We start from the raw sequence: 23,767 nt of genomic DNA on the forward strand, positions 1-23,767 counted from the left end.
TGTTCAGGAGCAGTATGAGTTGTACTGTGAGATGGGCTCTACGTTTCAACTTTGCAAGATATGTGCTGAAAATGATAAAGATGTAAAGATAGAGCCATGTGGTCACCTCATGTGCACTTCCTGTTTGACATCATGGCAGGTATGTATATACTGTAAGAGTTTTATGCTTTAGTAGTGGGTTTGAATTATGGACTATCATAGTTCAGGAGTGTATATTTCTATATTTAGCACTTTAAGGATATAAATGTTGGTCAGTGTTTTTCCTGATTGTTGTGAAAAAATTAGTTCACATTTTTGGGAATATACCCAGCTACTTTGAAGTCTTATTCCAGGACTAGAAGTTTGTGTATCTTAAATAAGCACAATTGAATAATATTCAGAAATGCAAAACAATTAATAGGCTTTCGCTAGATATACTGTATGTTTTATATTTATGTGTTTGAGAAAAAATATTTTTGTTTTATTATTTAAACAACTGATAAATTGCAAATATAAATGTCATTTAGAGCATATCTGCTCTGCATAAGTAAGAAAAAAGGCACCCCAGCAGGCACAGGGCATCAACATGGCGTCAGATTGACGTTATCTCCCAACGTCATGGGTACGTTGCATTTTGTTTGGAAATAAAAATTGGGTTGACATCAGAACTAGTGTTGTGATTGCCAGTGCGGTTGTCTCCGCTGGCTAGCACTTTCGATTTTCGATTGACAGCGGGGTTTCCAATATGGGAGACTAACGGTGAGCGGACTCCAACTCCCAGAAACCCCTGCGGTCATCAACACTGACAACAGCTAAACAACACTCAGCACGTGTGTGGAACAGAGGGGTAGAAATAGTCCAAATAATCAGTGTGTGAGCAGCTTCAGCTGTGAGTTTGTAATCAGTCTGAATCTGGAACTGGTTGTGTATGTGCCATGACTGAGTGTTGTAGTCCATAACATGGCAGATTTGTAGTTCATGTGAGAATGAATGTTTACCAGCGATCTCTAGTGGTTAGATCGTTGGTAATCATGACAACTAGGGCTGTGCGATTTAGCGAAAATAACTAATTGCATTTAATTTTATTTATTTTATGACAGATATTGAGATTTCGATTTGATTTACGATTTAAGTTTGTATACTTGCTTCAGCTCAATAACCTGTATAATAGCTTCTTACTGCTAAAATTTAGGAAGTGTTGGTTAAAAAAGGAACTGAAAAGATATTAACTTACTTAAACATTTATTAAAATGTATTATTTAATATTTAGAAATGAAACTCATTGTTCCCTATAGCAAACAGTTAACACAAATAAAAGGGCCTCACCTTTCTGTAAAAAAGTTTTAACTCAAATTAGGTAGATAGTGTAGCTTATTATACAAAAAAAAAAAATATTATTATAAAAATACAGAACACTGAGCAAGCTAAAATGGCTAAAGCAACTTTGAAAATGTATTTGGCTGTTGCTTGCTACTAGACTGAGTGTCACTGGGAATACTTTCAGTTGACTTTTTACCTAGACACTCATCTCATTCAATCGGCTAGTAAGATTATCATACACTAATGGCAGTCAGGCATTTGCTCTGGGCAGGGGAAATTAGTTAAATTATTTAAATAAATAATACAAATATATTTTAGATTGCAGCCCCTTGCAATTAGCTACTCATAACAATTAAAATTGTGATTCAATTTCGATTAATCACACAGCCTTAGTCAGAACTCAACTTTAGGCTGACATCTACGTCCAACCTAAAATTAACCAAATATCAACGTCTAATGATGTTTCAGCTTGACATTGTATGGACGTTACCACTATGACGTTTTTCAGACGTTGGATTTTAGATGCCATACCTGACAAATAAATGTCAAATAAATTGGATTTGGGTCACTTTTCAACACAACCTAAAATCAATCAAATATCAATATCATTATTAGATGTTGAAATAACGTTTTCTTTAGATGCTAACTAAACATAACATTTTGGTCACCTGATGTCATGACCTAAATCTAGCTTAATATTGATGTCTTATGACGTTGTGTGTCTGCTGGGGATGTTTAGATTTAGTTGTTTTGATACAATACAAAACTAATGATTCACATTTTTCAGCACAAATTTTATTTTCTCTATTTGTCAGTTTCTTGGAGCACGTGTAGATTAAAAATATAGCATTTAAAATCCCCAAAGTAAAAAACTGTACATGGCAACAAAAGAAACTTTAAAAAATGTATTTACTATAATGTTGTGTTAAGAAATTATCATGATTCATCATGATGTCACACTCTGCTGTGTTGCTAATGCTAAAACAACTAAACATTACACATATGCCATCAGCGCACTGCGGCACCTTCTCAGCGCTCATGCATGAAACAAACATGTCTTATTTGCATGTGCAATGATGAAGCTCTGCATCTCGTGTAAACGCTTCAGTGATGCCCAGCGCTCAGCTAATGGATCTAGTTAAAAGTGCTTTAATGGCATGCTATGACCTGAATACTGAGCGTCATTGGGGCTCCGCAGAGAACAAACAGCAGGTAATCTGTCTCCCCGTCGCCCTTGCGTTTGTCCTGATCACAAATGCGAGTGGACAGGCGAAGGAACGGCAGGAAAAATGTGTCCTGTCTGGCTGCATTTATCATTTCTGTGTGTATTAATGTGTGTCAGGGTTTAATTGTGATTGAGGATGTTTATATGGGTGATTTTAGGGTGACGTTACGCATGTGGGGTGATTTGTTTATGTGTTTACAATTTAAGTACCGGATGAATTGCCGGGAAAGGTTCATATCTGGGGTGTTGTCCGAGCATCTGAGCTTGTTGTATGATAAACAGATACTTAAGGGTCACTGTAGGGTCAGATAAACCCGGATGCCTCAGCCAGATGCATGCTGTGTATGTTTTTTGTTGCTTGATAAAGGGAACTTTACTCAATGTATGTATATTCTTGATTGCTGTTCATGTGGATGCCCATAGTCGTACCTGTTTCTCTCACAGGTTGTATTCTACCATTCTTTACAATGGTACTACTTAGATATTTAAGGAGAATGTAGTGCTGTATTTGTGTTTAGTGAGTTTTGTTCTGTTGGATGCTTGAGTTTCCCCCCCACTTTGCAGGGATCTGCTAATATCTAGGTTTCTGCGAGACTTTATTTCAGATTTATTCTCATTGAACTTGTGTTCTTCGCTGTGTGAACATTGAAAAGGAGTGCTCAAGATAATTAAATTCTGAAGAGCACTTCATCAAAACATTACAGTGCCCCCCCCAAAGAAGTCCTTTCAAAATTAGAAATATTTGAATGGCGCTACTTTAAAAAGCCCGTTCACGCAAAACATGAAAATTTACTCAGTATTTAATCACGCCTCAAGTCAAACCTTTTGAGGTTTTTATTCTACTGAATGCAAATAAAAGATATTTTGAAAAAAAAAAATGCTAGCAATGAGTAACTATTGACTGACATAGTTGAAAATTAAATACTATTGAAGTCCTTCTCAAAAGTGACACAGATGGCCTGTAAGTGAACTGAAGCCAGCAACTGCTCATGATGACACTCCTGCACGTGTAACATAAAAAAGTCTGAACATAACTATAAGTACACTGTTTACAAAGTATGTTTGATACTATGTACTATATGATCTATAGGATAGAATATATAGCTCACCAAAAAAAGTGTACTGAGACCTAATTGAAGAGCTGGTTCAAACCTCGGCTGGGTCAGTTGCCATTTCTGTGTGAAGTTTGCATGTTCTTCCTTTGTTCACGTGGGTTTCCTCCGGGTGCTCCGGTTGCCCCCACAAGTCCAAAGACATGTGGTAACAGGTGAATTGTGCATGCTAAAAAAAATAATAATAAAAAAATATATTTGTTGACAGCGCTTTACCAACTATTTTAAACCGAGAGAGAGAGAGGGAAAACATGTAGCAGTTTAGGAAAATTAATTCACGCGTCCTGCTGATGTGACTTGCGATGCGCCTTCGCTGTTTGCAATGCATTAAAACATTGTTTTCCAGCTGCAGCTGTGCTTCATTCTTGAAATGTATAGTTTGTCTAAAGTGATGTATATATGTAAACTATATAGTATATTATGACCAGGGATACAATCAGCCAGCGCAGTCATCCCTCCATAGGACATTTTGTGTCTGCCGATTTGTTTACTTGCGGAAATACCATCTGCATTTTCCTGCACGTTAATTCTGACCAATTGAAAAAGCAGTTTAGGAAATCCGTTCATTAACATCTGGCCAATGAGTGATTTGGATTTTGTCACATGACTGCATTTTGGTTCTTTTCATCTGGTTCTGGCCAAATCAGTCAATGTGATGTGAAAATGACCCCAAAATGCCAGAAAAATGCTACAATGTATCATTTGTTGCCCTTGAACTACAGATGTGAAAGCACTGTTAAAATGGTGTTAGAATGAAAACACTTATTTATTTTTTTTGCTGCATCTCAGAAACAGATTTTCATTCTCACTATACAAAGTAAAATGCATGATATGTGACCATTCACCCTCATATTTGTACCTACTAGCTGCATAATGGTCATATGACAGGGACTTGATGAATCAGAGAATGACATATACATATTCAAGTCTACGTTTTAGCACGGCCATATGGAAATGGAAGACGAACATTTCCAAACTAAAATGAGGTCTTCAGAGTTTTCAGGCATAACTGTAACAAAACTTGCTCTAGTGTAAACAGCATCTGAAGCTTGTGTAAATGTCACATCCTTTTGATTTTCCTGCCAAACACATCCTTCACAAAAAATCAGTCCCCAGGCATTTAATAGACAAGAAGATCTTGTTTTTCTTTAAGTTTAAATACAAGGTGTTCGCACATTGTCACAAAAAGGCTCAAAAACACAAAGCAATTCCTAATTTTAGCCCAATTAAACGTGCTGTATGTATGTTTTTTTACTGTTCTAACCTCCCGAGACCCCGCCTATTGACTTGTGTCCTCTGTAGTGGACATTGCGTTTTCATGAATACTCTTTAATATTTTTTGAGCTACTCTGTCGAGTCCTGTTGTACTGTTCAGAGGACTTCCTTGGCTTTCTAGTGATATGTCATTTGATTGGCTGGCATGCTAGGAGCCGTTGCTTACACTGCATCCAAAATGGCTGACATACAAAAAAGCACATTTTATGGGAAGAAGAGAGGTAGATAAGATTTAGCTTTACTAATATTATTACATATTACAGTTTATTAAAGTGTCAGGAACAATACATATAGCTTTCAAAGGGAAAAAATGGCTTTTTCAAAGGGAAAAAATGGCTTTTGTTTTGTTTTTGTTACATTAATATTGGATTATTATCTCTTTACAGCCATATCTTGTACAGTTTTGTTGTCTGAGTGGTCGTTTTGAACTAAAATGGTCCTGTGGTCCACTACAGTTGACATGCTGTAAAATTCAAAGTAGATTTTTTTTTAACCCAAAAGATGTAGGAAATCACAGAAAAAAAAGAAAAAAAATTCTTCGGTTCTTAGGAGAAAGCATAAAAATGCCATTATATGTTTGCAGATATTTAAAAAACATGCTAAGTGAATATTCTTGTTTATCTGAAAAACAATGCTATCGTTAGTTATTCTGCTTTGAAAATACGTGTTACGTCCAGAAAGATCTTTCTTTGTTTTGGTCCCTTTAACCAACCCAATGCCAGTTTAGCCAATTATATATATATTGTAAGCACCCCTGGTTGTCTTTGTGGCAAACAGTGTATTTCATTAATTCAGTCAGGAAGGCTCTAAAGCATGCACACAGCAGACTCAAAATTAGCTGCATATCAGAGTTCCACATGAGGTTATTAATTAGCAAATTATATAAATATTACAAACGTAAATATTGGGTGAGCAGCTTACATTGTAACCCCGTGTCCTAACAACACGCTACATGATGACATTTGCAGTTATGAGCAATTTGGCTTTTTGCACCAGAACAAACACGACAGAAAATAAATACAGCCATTCAGAAACACAGAATAGTGCACTCACTGCACTCCAACAAAATGGTAGGGCTTCTTATTAAATGAATACATACTAAACCGTAACATTATTAAATGTACATGCTGAATCACTTATATGTGTTTGCTTAAATTGTGTTTTGAACTAGGAGTGCAGTACCTAGTTCAACCACGGGGTGTCAAACTTACATACTGCACCTTTAAATATGAAAACAGAAGACGTACGGCTGAAGTGAGAAGAATTCATCTTTTTGCTGGGGAATGTTTGCAAACCATATGCATTTTTGATTTTAGAGGCAATCATTTACTCTAGTTTGTTCCACATTTTAGTGCAAGAATGACACATAAAGCGTGTCATCTTTCCTTTAGGTTATAATTGTTGTCACTGTACACACATTGTCATCTAAAAAACTGTAGTTGATTTATACAAGAAACATGACAAAAGTGCCCGTGTGGCTTTGATTCTCACCCTTTCGCTTTCGTCGTAAAGCACCCAAAGCTGCTTCACTTTTAACCTGTCTTTACTAAAACCACTGAACTGGTTAAAAGCCTACAGAAGTGTCATCTCACCTCCTGGCTGGCAGAGTCATTAATATTCATTGCTATTTTTCTGGCAAGTTTACGAACGCACAAAAGCAGGCAAATCTGTTTGGTGTCTATCCTCTTTCCAAATCTTGCTCCCCTCTTGCTTTAGTGGCCTTGTTTTAATGCAGAGTCAGTTCGGGTGTGTTTCTGTCTCTCCGTTTAGGGCTTTAATTAGGATTAGGTTTCAAACGGCACTTTGATGTCTTTTCCGCGACCCCTCAGCCAGATGGCAGCCATGATCATCTTTTTGTTCTTGTAAATATCGATGCACTTTGATTCTCCTAGTTTAATGGAGGAAATGAAAGATGATTGTTTTTCATTTTGCCATGTGTAAGCTGTCTCCAGCCGCGCAACATGACGGAGTGGCCTTTGTATGTGTGTGTCTGTCTTTTTCCAAAATCGCAAAAGGAGAAATTCGCTACCCGGCCCGAGGGGGTAGCATGTGCGTTCCAGCTGTTTGCAATCAAGCATGGCTCTTCAGATCCTGTCTGTAATGGGCTTCCTCATGGCCGGTTCATACTTCCACAATAGTCTGTCAGTGTTTACAGCACCGTACAAATACACAGAAGGGAACTGTTGGGTTTTATATCAGCAGAGGTGCACTTGTGTCTGTTTTAAGATGTGGTTTTCTTGACTTCTGCCTCTTGTGTGTGTGTGTGTGTGTGTGTTTGAGTGTTTGTGTTAGTAAATTTACCAAAGCTCTTTTCTGCAGGATTCTGATGGTCAGGGTTGCCCTTTCTGCCGCTGTGAGATCAAAGGGACTGAGCCCATCATTGTGGATCCGTTTGACCCACGTAACGAAGGGGCCAAATGCTTCCACCTGGACCACTTCAGCTCCCCCTTGCTGGACCCGGATGATGATGATGACAGGGATGGATTGCTGGTCATAGACCATATCAAGAAGGTACAACACGCATGAAATTTCCAACATAATATCAGATTTAAAACTATTTACACTGCCATTCAAAAAGTACTGTGCTCAATTAAAAAATAAATTCAATTAAATTTAAGTTTATTGGAATAGTGCTTTTTTCAGTAATTACTATTTTGAAGCAGCTTTACAACATGTGCACATTATTACAATACAATTTAAATAGTATATTACGAGTTTTCAATGAAGTGATCAACAAAATAATTAAAAACAATCATGTACTGTCTATTTCTTTAGACTTTGTGATGTAAATGATTTATATATAATAATAAATTTGGTTGGCTAAATTGTTCGTAGTGAATGAGTGTGAATGGGTGTGTGTGGATGTTTCCCAGTGATGGGTTGTGGCTGGAAGGGCATCCGCTGCATAAAAAACATGCTGGATAAGTTGGCGGTTCATTCTGCTGTGGCGACCCCAAATTAATAAAGGTACTAAGCCAAAAAGAAAATGAATGATAATAATAATGAATGTCCACTATATGTTCAAGGTTTTGTTCTAATTAATTTATCATTGCATGTTATACAAACAAATCAAAAACTATATTTTATATTAATTTAATAACATCAGCTCTTAAAAGACTTAGGCCCCATTCACACTAATGCGTTTTCGTTTTAAAACGCATAAGTTTTGCTACAGTTACGGCATCCGTCCACACTACGCCGGAGTTCTTGAGCGCCGAAAATGGAGCGTTTTGTAAACGCTGGATTAGCCGTTTTCATTCTGAAACGCTGCTGCTTCGTTTCAGTGTGGATGAGGAAAAACGGAGACATCTGAAAACGGAGGTGGGACTGCTGAGATTCGCTACCTGATTGGGGCTTTTGTGTCATTGCGTATCCTTCCCCTATTCGTCAAGTCCCTATCACATGACTATAACACATGGCTTTACTGCTACCGGAAGACAGTACTGTAAACAACAACATGGGCACAGAAATGGGAGAGTTGTTTGCACTATTGTTTGTTTTAGGCACCATTGTGCAGTGATTCATTTGTTACGTTTAGTAACAACTCGACCTCGTCGTCTGTCCACAAAAATACCTCTCTTGCTTTCTTTGCCATCGCGTTTATTGTTTGTTGACTAACAATAACAAAATGCCGAGCGAGACGCATACTTCCTGTTTATGCTAGAACAAGCATGCCCAGAGTGCACAAATGGTCACGTGATATACGTTTTTGGTGGCGTAGTGTGGACGAAGATATGTTCAGAGACGCTAGGTGAAACGCTAGTGTGGACGCGGATCGGTTTTGATCTAAAACGCTGTTTCAAAACTAAAACGCACCAGTGTAAACGGGGCCTTAGTCTTTAGTTAGTAACAGTGGCCAGAACTAGATCTAAGCTTAAGCATGATTGTGCATTTGCTGTGATTTATCCAAAGGTGTGAAATAAGTTGCCACTATCAATTAGAACATCACTGACTTGGGCTTTGTTTGGGTCCCAATGCCAAAGATTAAAATAGTTTGGATATTTTATGTTCACATCAGTGTTAAACTCTATTTACCCTCATCATGTGTCAGCACTTTGGTCAACTAGGAAAAGAGAAGTTGTATTGTCAGCAAATCCTTTAATTTGTGTCTTTTTGACCTCTTTCATCTATTCCAGTTTGAAATGTTTTTAGGTCAATCCCTAATGAATAAAAATCAACTTAGGCCTCTGGAAGATGTCACATTAGGAAAGCCAAACAGATTTTGAATGAACTTCACCCTGATTTAAAGTCAAATCTCTCAAGTATGCCACGATCATACGTTTACAAGTATGCAGACATTTGTTTCTGTCCAGACCTGCTCCGCAGATAAGACTTCATTCATCACTGTTGTCATTCCACAACCGATCTGCTTTTATTTTGCTAGTGGTCTCTTCACTGGACTTCAAAGAGAGATATATCCTGCTTTTATATATATATGGCAGAGCCTCCCGCTCTCCAGCAGCATAAATGTCAGTCTCTTTTATTAGAAAAAGAAACCTGTCGAAACCTGCCTCACGAGGACATAACCTCCGCAGCTCCAGCGAGTAGATTCATTAAATGGTAAAGCTTGCAGAGCAATAGAGGGCACCTTCTGGCAGGAACGTTTTTAAATAGAAATGTGAGATATTAGTTTTGCTGTATTCCCTCTCTCCATAATGCCCTTGCAAATAACTCGTTGAAGATATCGGCATACTAGTGAGTCAGAGCGAGTTTGTACTAAAGAGTAGTGCTCGTTATTTACCCTTTTTTCATTTCTTGTATTGTTTTGGGAAAATTTAATTAGCAGCTCTTTTCCCGCTTTATAAATATTTTTCTGCATTATGGACAAAAGCTGTCCAGCCTGCAATTACTCTGTTCATAGATATGCTAATGAGACTATAAGTTGATTAGGAAGTTGAATACCCGAACCTGCCCAAAGCATCTCATGGAGACAGTAGCCCATTAGGATAATAATGATTATGATGTAATAATGAGTGTCAATGCTATTCTCTTCTGTTTGTTACAACAAGCACATTATCTCAGTCAAAATAGAGACCTAATATAAAATAGAGTGCTGCTTGACTGATTTAAATACTGTACTGTGATTTTTAGAATGGTGAGGATAAGTAGTTTGTTTTAAATTAGTTTATATTTACATTGTAAATAAATTGCTGTAAAATTTACAGTATTACTGGCAAATTTGGTTGCCATTAATACTGTAAAATTTTCAATTGCACTGTAAATTAACAATTAAGCCTGTTTCACACCGCAAGCGCGAGCAGAACGTGTTTTTTTTGCCGTCCATGTTAACAGATTATAGCTTTCATAGCAGCAGAGCCGCAATAGTTTCGGCACTGGGTCTATTTTTGCCGTGCTCCTCAAGCTAAATTAAAGTGACAGTGCATTGACCAAAAACCAATTGAATGACAGTAAAAAATCGCAATTTTTCCTAATAAATGCATTGATAATATCCATTGATTTTTTTTTTGTACATTCAATTAAATGAACTTAAACAAATAAAAATGTCAATAAATATTTATTTGGGGCCGAACTACATACCAAATTTAAAACAATTAGTATTAGTTTTGCTTAAGTTGCACACTAGTTTGATCATGTATAAATATCATTATAACTGTATTGTGTAAATATTATTATAACTATAGGCCTACATCATCCTGACAACCAAAAACAAAATTGCATATTACAGGCTGTCATCCTCTGAGTGCTCCTTAAAAGACATGAATGACACTCCTCATAGAGCTTGAGAAGCAGACAGTTCTTTAGGATCTTTATAGTTTGTAAAATAAAGAATTGCAGGTTAAGGAAACAGCATAGGAGGAAGTTGCCGTGGGCCTTGGTGCTGATGAAAAGTGAAAAAAGTCTATTTATTTATATATAGTTAGATAGGTAACTAGATAGAATAGACAGAGATAGATAGATCTGTGCAAAAGCTGCCGATCCGCCTGCGCTCTGCTTCTTCTCTCCATATGCGATGCTCACATTCTGCTCAGGTTTGTGGTGTGATACAGTTGTGCCCTAGTTTTACATCACAATTGTAATTATTAATTTATATCTGTAATAAAGTTCACGGCCCCTTTGGCCGCCGGGAAGAAAGAGGCGGAGAACCGACACAGTTTTAAAATATTAATAACAGTGACGGCAGCTCCGAACAAACGGAAACTGAAAGCAAAAGTAAAATATGTCCGGGCCGGTCCTCTCTCGGCTTCCTCTGCCATCGTTCCTCCCTTTATGGTCCAGAGCTCCTTCCGTGGGATCCGAAGCAGGTGCACACCGCAGGTGTATCCACTTACGTGGCATGCAGGAAATGTTCCTGAATAAAAATGAAAGCGCCAAACTTTAGTTAAAGTTGACAAATTACAAAGGAAACACCCAAAATTACATGGAACTCTAAAGGAAATGTGAATAGCGCCGTGGTGTAATGATGTTAATATGTAAAACGGGAACATTAAAGGATCATCTTCATCATTTTATTGTCTTATTTACATTAAGACAAATAATTTGAATACAGATGTTCTTGTAAACGTAGTCACTGACAGACCAAATATACGGATGCAGTTTAATTATGCATATGATATTCTTCCAATTTTTTAAATTTCATTATTATTATTATTATTATTATTGTTTTGATTGTTTTAAGATTTACCTGTCCAGGGACTGCAGGTGGAAAATAGCAACTTTGCTAAAACCTGACACAACGCATCTTTCTTTTCGGGGTCAATGTATTTTTGTGAACGCCCCTGGTAAAAAGAAAATGTTTATGTTTACTTTTTAAATTGATCAGACTTATTTTATGATAATATTTGCCAAATTTATTATACAAATAAACTGGTGGCCTTGGAGTAAAAAAAAATCCTATTCTAGGAAATATTCTTGTTTTTTTCCTATTTCCTATTCTATCCATTTCTTTTTCCTTTATTTAAATAAATTTAAAAAATGTGTTAGACTAATTGGGAATTGTTGCCTCTTGTTATTGCTTTTTTGTTTATTTGATAGCTGCTATTGTCCTTATTTGTAGGTCAGCTTGAATAAAAGCATCTACTAGAGCTAAATGTAAATATATTAATGATTATCTCAACTTTAATGAATTTTTAAGGTAATTTTTGGGTAGTTTTATTGATTGGAAAAGTTGGAAAGTGGAAAAACAAAGTGCCTAAATTTTAATCTAAGCCAGTAATAGTAACGCTTGTCTTTGTAAAAAGTCCTCATCTGAGTGTCTTTGTCTTTGTTTAGTCCATGGAGATCCAGAACTCGCCGATAATGTCTCCGAACTCGTCTCCAGTGTGTGAACGCCGAAAAACTGCTGCAGATCACATGGGTCCACACTTAAACATTCCACCCGTCCCACCCCGTCTCGACCTCATCCGCTCTCCTGCTCCCAGTCCCACAGCCTCACCAAAGGTATCTTGGATTTCTGATCACTAAATGCATTTTAATGTTTGCTTAATTTCTAAAGATCTTCCTCTTTTCTCTAATTGCAGTCATCTCCAGGAATGTCCAGAAAACAGGACAAGCCCCTTCCTGCCCCTCCACCTCCACAGAGAGACCCCCCTCCACCTCCTCCGCCAGAACGGCCTCCTCATCTCCCTCAAGAAGGTCGCGCTGCATGGCTCGTCACCCCTTCGTCCGGCCTTCCTCGAGACCCTAGAGCACCCCTAGAGGCCTGGAGCCCAAAAGACAGCACTGCATTGTCAGACTGCAGAACGTCTGCAGCAGACCGTTCCCCCAAACTCGCCCACGCTGCCCCTGCACACATCAACGAGAGACCCCTCAGCTGCTCCAGCGCAGACCTGGGGTTGAACCGGAACAGACTGATCGCCCAGACCGAGTGTAGTAAGGTTAGAAACGCACACACACATGCCTTCAGGATCATGCGGATCACGTTTTGGAAAAGCGACACTTTATATTAGGCCTGGAATGTTCTTTCTTTGATAAGCAGAGTCAGGAACATGAGATAAGAGCTGAAAAATGACTGGACATTGTGTTTTGAAATCACCTAGAACCTTCTGTACTCATTCTCAAGTCCTATTTTAAGCCATAAATATTCACTTTTTTCGTGCTCATGGCTGTTACTAAGCAACAGTGGTGATATTTCGCAGTAAAGCAGGGCTGTGAAATTTGGCTGTGTGGTAGTGCTTGTCTTTGGCCCTGGCATTAAAAAAGCAGAGTTATTTAAAAACACACCATGAGTTTTGCATAGATCTGGGTTAATGCAGCAGAATGCAAAATGCACACATAAGGTATTCGTGGCTCATTTGGAGTTTATAGATTATGTATTAAAAACGGATTCTCTGCATGAGGGGATTGGAGAGTTAAATATTTGGTTACAGAGCCGCAGTGGGTCTCTCATTAAAGCCCTGTTGGTAACTGAGAACTTCTCTGAGATGAGAGAAGTGCATGTGGATTTTTTTCTTTTTTTTTTGTTCTAGTAAAGTTTGCAACATGCAATTATATGTAACCACCAATTGACTGTAAAGTTCTCTCTCTCTCTCTTTCTCTCTCTCTCTCTTTCTCGGTCCCTGGTTGGCATGCGAGTGTATGGATTAATTTAGTGTCACAGTGTGGGCACAGAGCGTTTTGCCCCTGTTCTCTCGTCACAAGCCTACATGGCTGTGTTCAGCCCACTGCCTGCAGGCCACAGCTAGTGTTCAGCATCACACGCTGCTCTTGATCTCTGAAAGAAATGGGTTCAGTCGTCTGAGCGGCTTCTAGAGCTCCTATTATATATATATATATATATATATATATATATATATATATATATATATATATATATATATTCATGGATACCTTTATAGGTTTTTCTATGTGAAAACACTTTTCGTGTGCTCTCAATTTTTCTCAGATTTTTCTGTCTGTGTATCATGGTAGAATATAAGTTAGAATCATTATTGTTTTTTTAAATACATTTAAGTCTATCTATCTATCTATCTATCTATCTATCTATCTATCTATCTATCTATCTGTCTGTCTGTCTGTCTGTCTGTCTGTCTGTCTGTCTGTCTGTCTGTCTGTCTGTCTGTCTGTCTGTCTGTCCGTCCGTCCGTCCGTCCGTCCGTCCGTCCGTCCGTCCGTCCGTCCGTCCGTCCGTCCGTCCGTCCGTCCGTCCGTCCGTCCGTCCGTCCGTCCGTCCGTCCGTCCGTCCGTCCATCCATCCATCCATCCATGTCGTTCTGTCTATCTATCTATCTATCTATCTATCTATCTATCTATCTATCTATCTATCTATCTATCTATCTATCTATCTATCTATCTATCCATCCATCCATCCATCCATCCATCCATCCATCCATCCATCCATCCATCCATCCATCCATCCATCCATCCATCCATCCATCCATCCATCCATCCATCCATCCATCCATCCATCCATCCATCCATCCATCCATCCATCCATCCATCCATCCGTGTTATGAATATCATTTGTATTTTCATGGGTTTTGCATTATTTATATGAGGCTGGTGTGTGTCTTTGTTTATTTTTTATAACATATCCTTTTTGTGTGCATATGTTTCTCTGCAGTCTTTCGTTAATGGTCTGTTACCTGGTGATGAGTATGACATTCCCCCTCTGCGTCACTCCCCTCCTATTCTGGACAACAACCAGAGGTAAATGCCATACACACACACAAACACACACTCCCATCTCCGGAGCCTTGCTGCGGCTTTTACTCTGTGTGTCCATATAGGTTATAATTGCTGTAAAGCAGCTCAATCTGTCTGCCATTATTCTGAAGGGAGCTGTCACCAAACAACTGTGTTTATCCTGTCCAATTCATACAATTTTCACATGATTACAAGTCACCTGTTTAACCTTCTCTAGAACTCTGTTTTCTGTAGTCTTGATCTCATTGTGATGCTGATACAGAGCATATTTTCCTGCTCTGCTAAATAATCTGTTTTTGTGAAATTTGAATATTTTTCTTTTTCTTTTTCACCCTCGATGAAAACACAAAAATCATGTGGATTTAATAAATGTGTTAATGTGATTCAGGATCTGCATCCTGTATATCTTTAGAGCTCTGTCAGAACAACATTCGCGCACACACACACACACACACACACACACACACACACACACACATACTTGTTTTTGTGCATTGTGGGGGTCACCTGTCACGGTGGTTACGTAATGGGGACCACCCTTTCTGATGATGTTAGAGACATAAAAAAAATAGTTTGCCACACAAAAATACAAACTATTTCATAAAATCACTTCAGATTTTAGATATTCCGCAAATTTTTTTTTAGACCTGACACAGTGGTCACTTGTGGGGACATTTCAGGTTTTGTGTAGAAGTGGGGTCCGCCACATACACAACCGATTTTTAGACAAAGTGGGGACCAATTCTACACACACTTTACTGGTTTTGAGACAAAGTAAGGACCAGTTCCAGATACACATTACCGGTATTGAGTCAAAGTAGGGACCAGATCTACACACACATTACTGGTATTGAGTCAAAGTAGGGACCAGATCTACACACACATTACAGGTATTGAGTCAAAGTAAGGACCGGATCTACACACACATTACTGGTATTGAGTCAAAGTAAGGACCAGGTCTACACACACATTACCGGTATTGAGTCAAAGTAAGGACCAGGTCTACACACACATTACCAGTATTGAGTCAAAGTAAGGACCAGGTCTACACACACATTACCAGTATTGAGTCAAAGTAAGGACCAGGTCTACACACACATTACCAGTATTGAGTCAAAGTAAGGACCAGGTCTACACACACATTACCGGTATTGAGTCAAAGTAAGGACCAGGTCTACACACACATTACCAGTATTGAGTCAAAGTAAGGACCGGATCTACACACACATTACCGGTATTGAGTCAAAGTAAGGACCGGATCTACACACACATTACCGGTATTGAGTCAAAGTAAGGACCAGGTCTACACACACATTACCGGTATTGAGTCAAAGTAAGGACCAGGTCTACACACACATTACAGGTATTGAGTCAAAGTAAGGACCAGATCTACACACACATTACCGGTATTGAGTCAAAGTAAGGACCAGGTCTACACACACATTACAGGTATTGAGTCAAAGTAAGGACCAGGTCTACACACACATTACCGGTATTGAGTCAAAGTAAGGACCAGGTCTACACACACATTACAGGTATTGAGTCAAAGTAAGGACCAGATCTACACACACATTACCGGTATTGAGTCAAAGTAAGGACCAGGTCTACACACACATTACCGGTATTGAGTCAAAGTAAGGACCAGATCTACACACACATTACCGGTATTGAGTCAAAGTAAGGACCAGGTCTACACACACATTACTGGTATTGAGTCAAAGTAAGGACCAGGTCTACACACACATCACTGGTTTTGAGTCAAAGTAAGGACCAGATCTACACACACATCACTGGTTTTGAGTCAAAGTAAGGACCAGGTCTACACACACATTACCGGTATTGAGTCAAAGTAAGGACCAGGTCTACACACACATTACTGGTATTGAGTCAAAGTAAGGACCAGGTCTACACACACATCACAGGTTTTGAGTCAAAGTAAGGACCAGATCTACACACACATTACCGTTTTTTAGTCAAAGTAAGGACCAGTTCTACACACACACACATTACCGGTTTTTAGGCAAGGTGGGGATCAGATCAGCACCCTTACTAATATTAAATTTTAAACCTCAATCAAGTAATTTGACAGTAAACTGCTTTAGAATTTTCATTTGAAGAGCAGGTCAGTTTATAAAAAATGTAATTTGAATACAGAAGGAACCTCAAGATCCAAACGAAATGGTCCAGAATAGATTTAATAAATGTTATATTTATTATAAATAATTTCCACAAAACCTTTAAACACAAAAAACAGTAAACACAAAATCCATGAAACTCTCTTGCATGTCTAAAAGCAGTTCTCATTGGGTATAACAAGCTTCCACATAACTCTTCCATGTCTGCATACACATTTAGTTAAGTGCAATAGCAAACAATATTAAACGGTTAGTTCACCCCAAAATGAAGATTCTGTTATTAATTCCTCTCCTTCATATTGTTTCAATCCCTTGCTGTCTATGGAGGATGAGGAGTTCTTGCACTTCATCTAAGTTATCTTCCTTTGAGTCTGAAGATGAATGAAGGTCTCAGGGGATTAGAGTGAGATGAGGGCAAGTAATTTATAATATAATGTACATTTTTGGGTAAACTCTTAAAACCCACCAGTATGTTCTATTTCTGTTTCTGTCGTATTTTAACTATTTGAAAAAAAAAACATTAAAAATATTTAAAAATACATTTATAAAGAACTGAACCCCACAAATGCACAGAGACCTTTATCATATAACCAAGCCACCAAAACTCCAAATAGACATCATTTGTTAAGCATTAACTCTACATTAATAGTAAGCAGTTTATAAACACAGCTAGATGCTCTATTGTTGACTTATAAGCATGTGTTATGTGCTCAATTTTTGTGTTTTCATACTTTGTTTATAATTAATTTTTCATTACTAAATGAAGTATTGCATTATTTACAAACTGTCTAAGAATAATTGGTGTTTTTTAAGATCATTAAGAATGAGTAAATAAATGATTAAAAAACTATATAAATTAACATTTATACATTTAATATTCAGGCATATAATTAGGGCTAAAAAAAGAAGAAAAAAAAAGAAAATCCAATCGGTTCACTCTAAGCAAAATTTATATTTTTTCGGTTCTGTTCTTGCGTTGCTTAATAGACAAAATATTCCGAAAACAGTTTTCTAGAAAAAAAAAAAAAAACTTTATTTAATTACAAAGTATTGCAGGGCTCTAGAGTGCTCTGTTTTTTTTAATGGTGCAACTAAAAAATCTATACGAGGGGTAAGATTAAATGAATTTTCAATAAGTATCATTAAAGACATATTTATAATATGAACTTGCTTTTGGTTATTGATTGACACGCTGTTTAAAGGTGCTACACACAGCCTCACTCCTTGGTATCGAGCGCAGGCCAGGCACTACATTTAGATGTTGTATAATATGAAATAGCAATTAAATTATGAAAATTGTTATGAAATAGTTTTTCAGTTATGTAGCCTAATAAAAATATTTAGTACACTGCACAGTGCAATTATTATTTGAATTTATTATATCCATTATTATTAATATTAGTAAAATTGACAAAACACAGAACTCTTTTGAACGTTTGCTTTCATTTTGACATGCTAAAGCGCACTTTTACAGTTTTGTAAAGAAACATCCCATTATGCAGCAGCAGTCAAGTTAGGACACTTAAAAATGCCTTTTGCGTTTAAAGATGAACGGCATGCGAAGTCAAGTTTACATGGTTATAAATTAAATAGATATAGCCTAGTGTGTAAGTGAGTTTGCTGCAGATCCACCTCTCACATGTGCTGCAGGTAGGGTAAATGATAATCTTTTTTAAAAATTTACTTTAGGCTATACTGCTATTTGCTCATGCAAAATTAAACACCAGAAAATATATCGTAGGCCTATATTAAGAGCTAAATTACAGTTAGCATCATAATTAGTTCAATTATGTGCTGTAGGCTATTGATTGACCAACACCCCCTGTATACAGTTTACCCACTGCAGGTCTACACTTCTGATGTGTATTTTGAATTACTTGTTTTAAATGACAGTAAGACATGCTATATTAAGTTTTTATTGTAAAATATACATTATAATCCAGTACAAAGTAAAATAATATTTATTAATGGCCTATTGGCAGCGTATAGCCGTTAAGCTTATAGTCTAAGCATGTCATTTTATTATAATTAACATAAATTACAAACTAGCCACCTTATGATTTTATTTCGTTTCTGTATATTTTTATCAAACGAAAAATGCAATGAGTTATACTTTGGTTTTAATTTTATTAGAAATTTAATAGCCGTTTAGGCAACACTACTTCTACATGTCATTGGCTCTGATTGCGTTTTTTACAGATAACCTATTTACAAAGATTTTTATTAAACAAGTGCCCTACCACAAGATATTTTTGTAGGTGTAAAAATCTAAAAAGTATCATTATCATATTCTTGCCTTATTCATCTTTAATATAAATATAAAATTTAACACATTCATTGATTAAACTAGGGATGCTAACGATTACTCGATTGATTTATTGTCGGTAACCCTTTAAAACCAATAGACCTTATCGATGACCGATTAAGCATGGGCATTTAATAAGTTATGCTTTGCTCTTTGAGATGCGTCCACGATTTCACACATTACATAATCAAGTGTGCGCAGTTTAGGCTACGTTACCCTTTTTTAGACAGTCGTGCACTCTCTTGACTTTGCATATTGGTTATGCACATATTGGTCATACCTGTTATGCTCAGATCTCGTTTATCCGCTGGTGCTGCCATTAATCCGCTGGTCAAGTAATCAAAAAGTAGGCTACATGACGTTTAATTATGGGCAGGTTATTAAGACCAAACATTGGTTGTGCAAACTGTATTACGTTCTCTAAAATTTTAAAGTGTTTTAAGCTACATTATCTTTTTATAGACTGGCATAGGCCTAAATACGCATCACGGCCAGACATTTATAGTTTATATAAAAACGAGCGTCACCGTCGCATTTGTTCACATGCTTTAAATTAATGCTTTTTGTCTCCCAAATTCATATAATAAAGAGAATGATAAAATAACATTATTAACTGTAAACATTTCTGTTCAGAACGATTAAAGTTGATCTTTTTTTTCGGTTTTCGTTTCTGTTCCTGAAAAATGTCATTTGATTCTGTTTTTCGTTTCCGTTCCTTGAACCGGTTTGGAGCCCTGCATATAATACGTTTTTCTGCATGTTAAATAATGCTTTATTAACTCAACTTCATGCAGTTTTGAGATCTAATCTAAAGTGAGGAATATTGATGCTTTATAAATCCCTTATAAATGACAATTAAAGGCTCAGAATCATTCATTTATTCATTTATTTTCATTTTGGTTTTCTCTCTTTATTAATCCGGGGTCGCAACAGCGGATTGAACCACCAACTTATCCAGCACGTTTTTATGCAGCGGATGCCCTTCCAGCTGCAACCCATCCCTGGGACACATCCATACACATACACACTCATTTACTACGGACCATTTTAGGCTACCCAATTCACCTGTACCGCATGTAGGAGCACCTGGAGGAAACCCACACCAACACAGGGAGAACATGCAAACTTTACACAGAAATGCCAACCGACCCAGCCAGGGCTCGAACCAGCGACCTTTTTGCTGTGAGGTGACAGCACTACCTACTGTGCCACTGCGTTGCCAGGCTCAGTATCAAATAAACAATAAGTATTTGCAATTGTACCTAAACAAATACAATTACTGTAAATTTTAAACATGCTGAATAACACGCTGAATAACAGGAGTGTCGAAATACAACATCATTTGATAAAATAATATAATAATTTAACAATACATTACGTGTAAAGCAATTTTATATTTAGACAAGATTGCAATGATTTACTTTTCATTTGATACAGTTTCATTTGAGCATCTTGTAATAAGTAGAAATGAATAGTCATTTTTTTCCTGTATATAATGTAACTGAGCCTTATATTGTCATTTATAATGGATTTATAAAGCATGAATAGCCCTCGCTTTAGATTAGATCACAAAACTGCATGAAGTTGAGTTCATAAAGCATTTATTAACATACTAAACAACTTATTATATGCCTGAATAATAAGAATTATCAATGTTATTTTGAATAGTTTATTAATCATTTACTTGCACATTCTGAATTATCTAAAAAAAAAACACCAACTACTTTTAAATATCTGGTTTGTTAATGATGTATTTTTCATTACTAAATTAAGTATTGCATTATTTACCAAGTATGAAAACAATCATTAAGCACATTATAATTGTGCTTATAAGTCAATAATATTTGTAATTTATATTTATAAATATAATTTATAAACTGCTTACTAATGTCTATTAATGTAGCGTTAATGCTTAACAAACGTTCAACTAACTATTTGCTAATGTTTCATAAATAATTCATTGTGTGCAGTTATTATAGTGTTACCCAACATTTATATATCTTATTAATCAGGCATATAGTAATGGTTACTCTGTCTAATAATAAATGCTTTATGAACTCAACTTCATGCAGTTTTGTGAGCTAATGTAAAGTGAGGACTATTGATGCTTTATAAATCCCTTATAAATGACAATTAAAATCTCAGCTATATTCTAAACAGAAAAAAGAAATAAATTAAAAGGGAGAGTGATTTATAGCTTTATATATATATATATATATATATATATATATATATATATATATATATATATATATATATATATATATATATATATATATATATATATATATGGTGAAGCAGTGGCGCGGTAGGTAGTGCTGTCGCCTCACAGCAAGAAGGTCGCTGGGTCACTGGTTTGAACCTCGGCTCAGTTGGCATTTCTGTGAGAAGTTTGCATGTTCTCCCTGCATTTGTGTGGGTTTCCTCCGGGTGCAAAGGCACAGTCCAAAGACATGCTACAGGTGAATTGGGAAGGCTAAATTGTCCCTAGTGTATGAGTGTGACAGGCCCATATGACAGGCTGGCCGGAAGGTGTAAAAAAGTCGTTATCATATGGACAAGTCTAAAACTGAAGGACTTGTTCCAAAAAGAGCCGACCCCGCAATCATACGGGACTAAGGCCAAAGAAGATATATATATATATATTTTTTTTTTCATTAATTTCAAGATACACAAATGAAACTATCTAATGAAAAATAAATCTTTGCAATCTTTGAAATCTAAAATTACTGTACAGTGCAAACATCACAGAAACACTGAAATGAATATTGCCATATTGTGAATTATGTTGTTTTGAAATGATGTTGTATTTTTATTTTGCAATGTTTAAACTTTACAGAATTTTTTTAATAAGATTGCAAAGATTTATTGTTCATTAGATACTGAGCCTTTAATTGTCATTTATAAGGGATTTATCAACTATAAACAGTCCTTAATAGATTAGGTCACAAAACTGCATGAAGTTGTGTTATTATAGCATTTACTAACACACATGGTTACAATTTCTATATGCCTGAATAAAACATGCTAATTTAATTATTAATGTTCATTTGAATAGTTTATTAATCATTTAATAACTCATTCTGAATTATCTTTAAAAAAACCACCAACTACTCTTATATACAAATAGTTTGTAAATAATGCAATACATAATGTAGTAATGAAAAATGAATGAGTAACAAAGCATGAAAATACAATTAAGTCAAGTCAAGAATACAGCGTTTGAAGCTGTATTTATAAACTGCTTCCTAAAGTCTATTAATGTAGAGTTAGTGCTAAACTAATGATGTATAGTGTGTAGTTACTATGAAAGTGTTATTCAGATTTTTTTTTTCTAAAGAGCCGAGATTCAGTTTTTAATATAAAAATCCAAAGCTGACCAATCTCTGGATTTTAGAGCCAATGGTTCAGCTTTCACCACAGCATGTACTTCCTGTTTGCTCCAGGATCTTCTCTTTATGGGACCTATGGGTGGTTAAAATATAAAAAAGTGGTTTTAGTTGCATAAATGTTCAGTCATTTTTACAACATGTGCTGTTATGTTAGTTTAATATTGTGATAGAAAATGCTAGAAAAATATGTCTTGCCTATTATTAAAAATACTTAAGATGGAGATGTATTAAAAAATACTTCCTATTAACTCCAAAACTGGTTAATGTGGTTACACTTTATTCCATAGTCCAATTTAGACATTCTTCTAACTATGCGTAACTCTGCAACTACGTTAATTATCTCACCGTAAAGTATTATGTGTTAGAGTATTTGCATACTGTTAGAATGTTCAATAAGACTAACGCTCATCTGATTATCAGTAGAGTATTAGCAGACTGTTAGCTCAAGTTTAGCTCAAAACACTACACTGTAACACATATCTGTTAATTACCAGTTCCTGTATTTTGTGATTTACAAGTGTTTTTTTTTTGTTTTGTTTTTTTGTGGTGGTGAATTGCATTATGGGATGTTGATCTCTGCTCTGTGCACTTTTGATGTTGAAAATTCAACTCAGTTTACACAGTACAGTTTAACAAAGTGAATTATACTGACATTTTAGTAGTTTGAAATAATATAATGTATAAGAAATAATATATATAGATATAAATAAGTCTTTAGAATAACAGAAAATGTACCGGCAGTTTATTACAAGGTTTCTGTAGCATAATATACAACAACAACCCAAACAAAAAGTCACTTTTTTTTTACTTTTTAAGATTAAAAGTTGTTGGAAGAAAGATCAAGATCCCATAATGCAATTCAAAAGCAGAAACAAACAGATTTCATAAAAACAAATTATGAAAAACTGCTAATTTAATTATTATTACTTATTTTTATTAATTTTAGAGTGTAGAGTATTAGCTGAAAGTTAAGGTTACCTCAATAAAACCAACTCTCATTGGTCTCAGTAAATAGTACAGCAGACTGTTAGGTTACGCTCAAAATTAGTACAATATGACTAACTCTTATATTATATTAATTTAGCAGAGCATTAGCAGTGTTGATTCTAACAGACAGTCTAATGACTGTTAGTTGACAAGTAGTTGCAGTTACTTGTAGTTAGTAGTAGTAGTAGTAGTAGTAATAGTAAAGTAAATTATCAAAATAAAGTGTAACCAGATATGCAATTAGTATATTTTTCAAAGTATTTAGCAATATTGTTTAACTAACATGAAATGAGACATCAAGTGCCACTGTACTGAAATCATCATGGAAGTAATGTGCTTCTGTCCTGTTTTACCCTACATGTTATGTAAATGAGCTTGTGCATTCGGACTTGTACAATAACACAAGTCAGTCACAAATTAACTTTAATGATCAT

The 23,767-nt window shown here is 36.1% G+C and overlaps 1 protein-coding gene and 1 long non-coding RNA gene across 3 annotated transcripts in view; both read left to right on the forward strand.

Moving 5' to 3' along the window:
• The window catches only part of cblb (Cbl proto-oncogene B, E3 ubiquitin protein ligase), a 146,879-nt gene that overhangs the window by 98,752 nt on the left and 24,360 nt on the right, over positions 1 to 23,767 (forward strand). The window contains exons 9-13 of one of the 2 annotated variants that reach the window (XR_012386398.1): positions 8 to 139; positions 7,231 to 7,422; positions 12,142 to 12,309; positions 12,390 to 12,746; positions 14,432 to 14,991. Coding sequence is in view for 1 of the 2 variants with exons in the window: in XM_073914915.1 (XP_073771016.1) it covers positions 8 to 139; positions 7,231 to 7,422; positions 12,142 to 12,309; positions 12,390 to 12,746; positions 14,432 to 14,517 (935 nt within the window). In the remaining variant the exon portion in view is untranslated. The remainder of the gene's footprint in view (positions 1 to 7; positions 140 to 7,230; positions 7,423 to 12,141; positions 12,310 to 12,389; positions 12,747 to 14,431; positions 14,992 to 23,767) is intronic. The other variant, XM_073914915.1, reaches the window with a different exon arrangement.
• LOC141376395 (uncharacterized) lies at positions 14,974 to 16,835 on the forward strand. The gene is made up of 2 exons (XR_012386400.1): positions 14,974 to 15,514; positions 15,644 to 16,835. It is a non-coding gene; the product is annotated as an uncharacterized lncRNA (long non-coding RNA).

This window comes from Danio rerio, chromosome 10 (assembly GCF_049306965.1).
Source record: "Danio rerio strain Tuebingen ecotype United States chromosome 10, GRCz12tu, whole genome shotgun sequence".
NCBI classification, from domain to species: domain Eukaryota; kingdom Metazoa; phylum Chordata; class Actinopteri; order Cypriniformes; family Danionidae; genus Danio; species Danio rerio.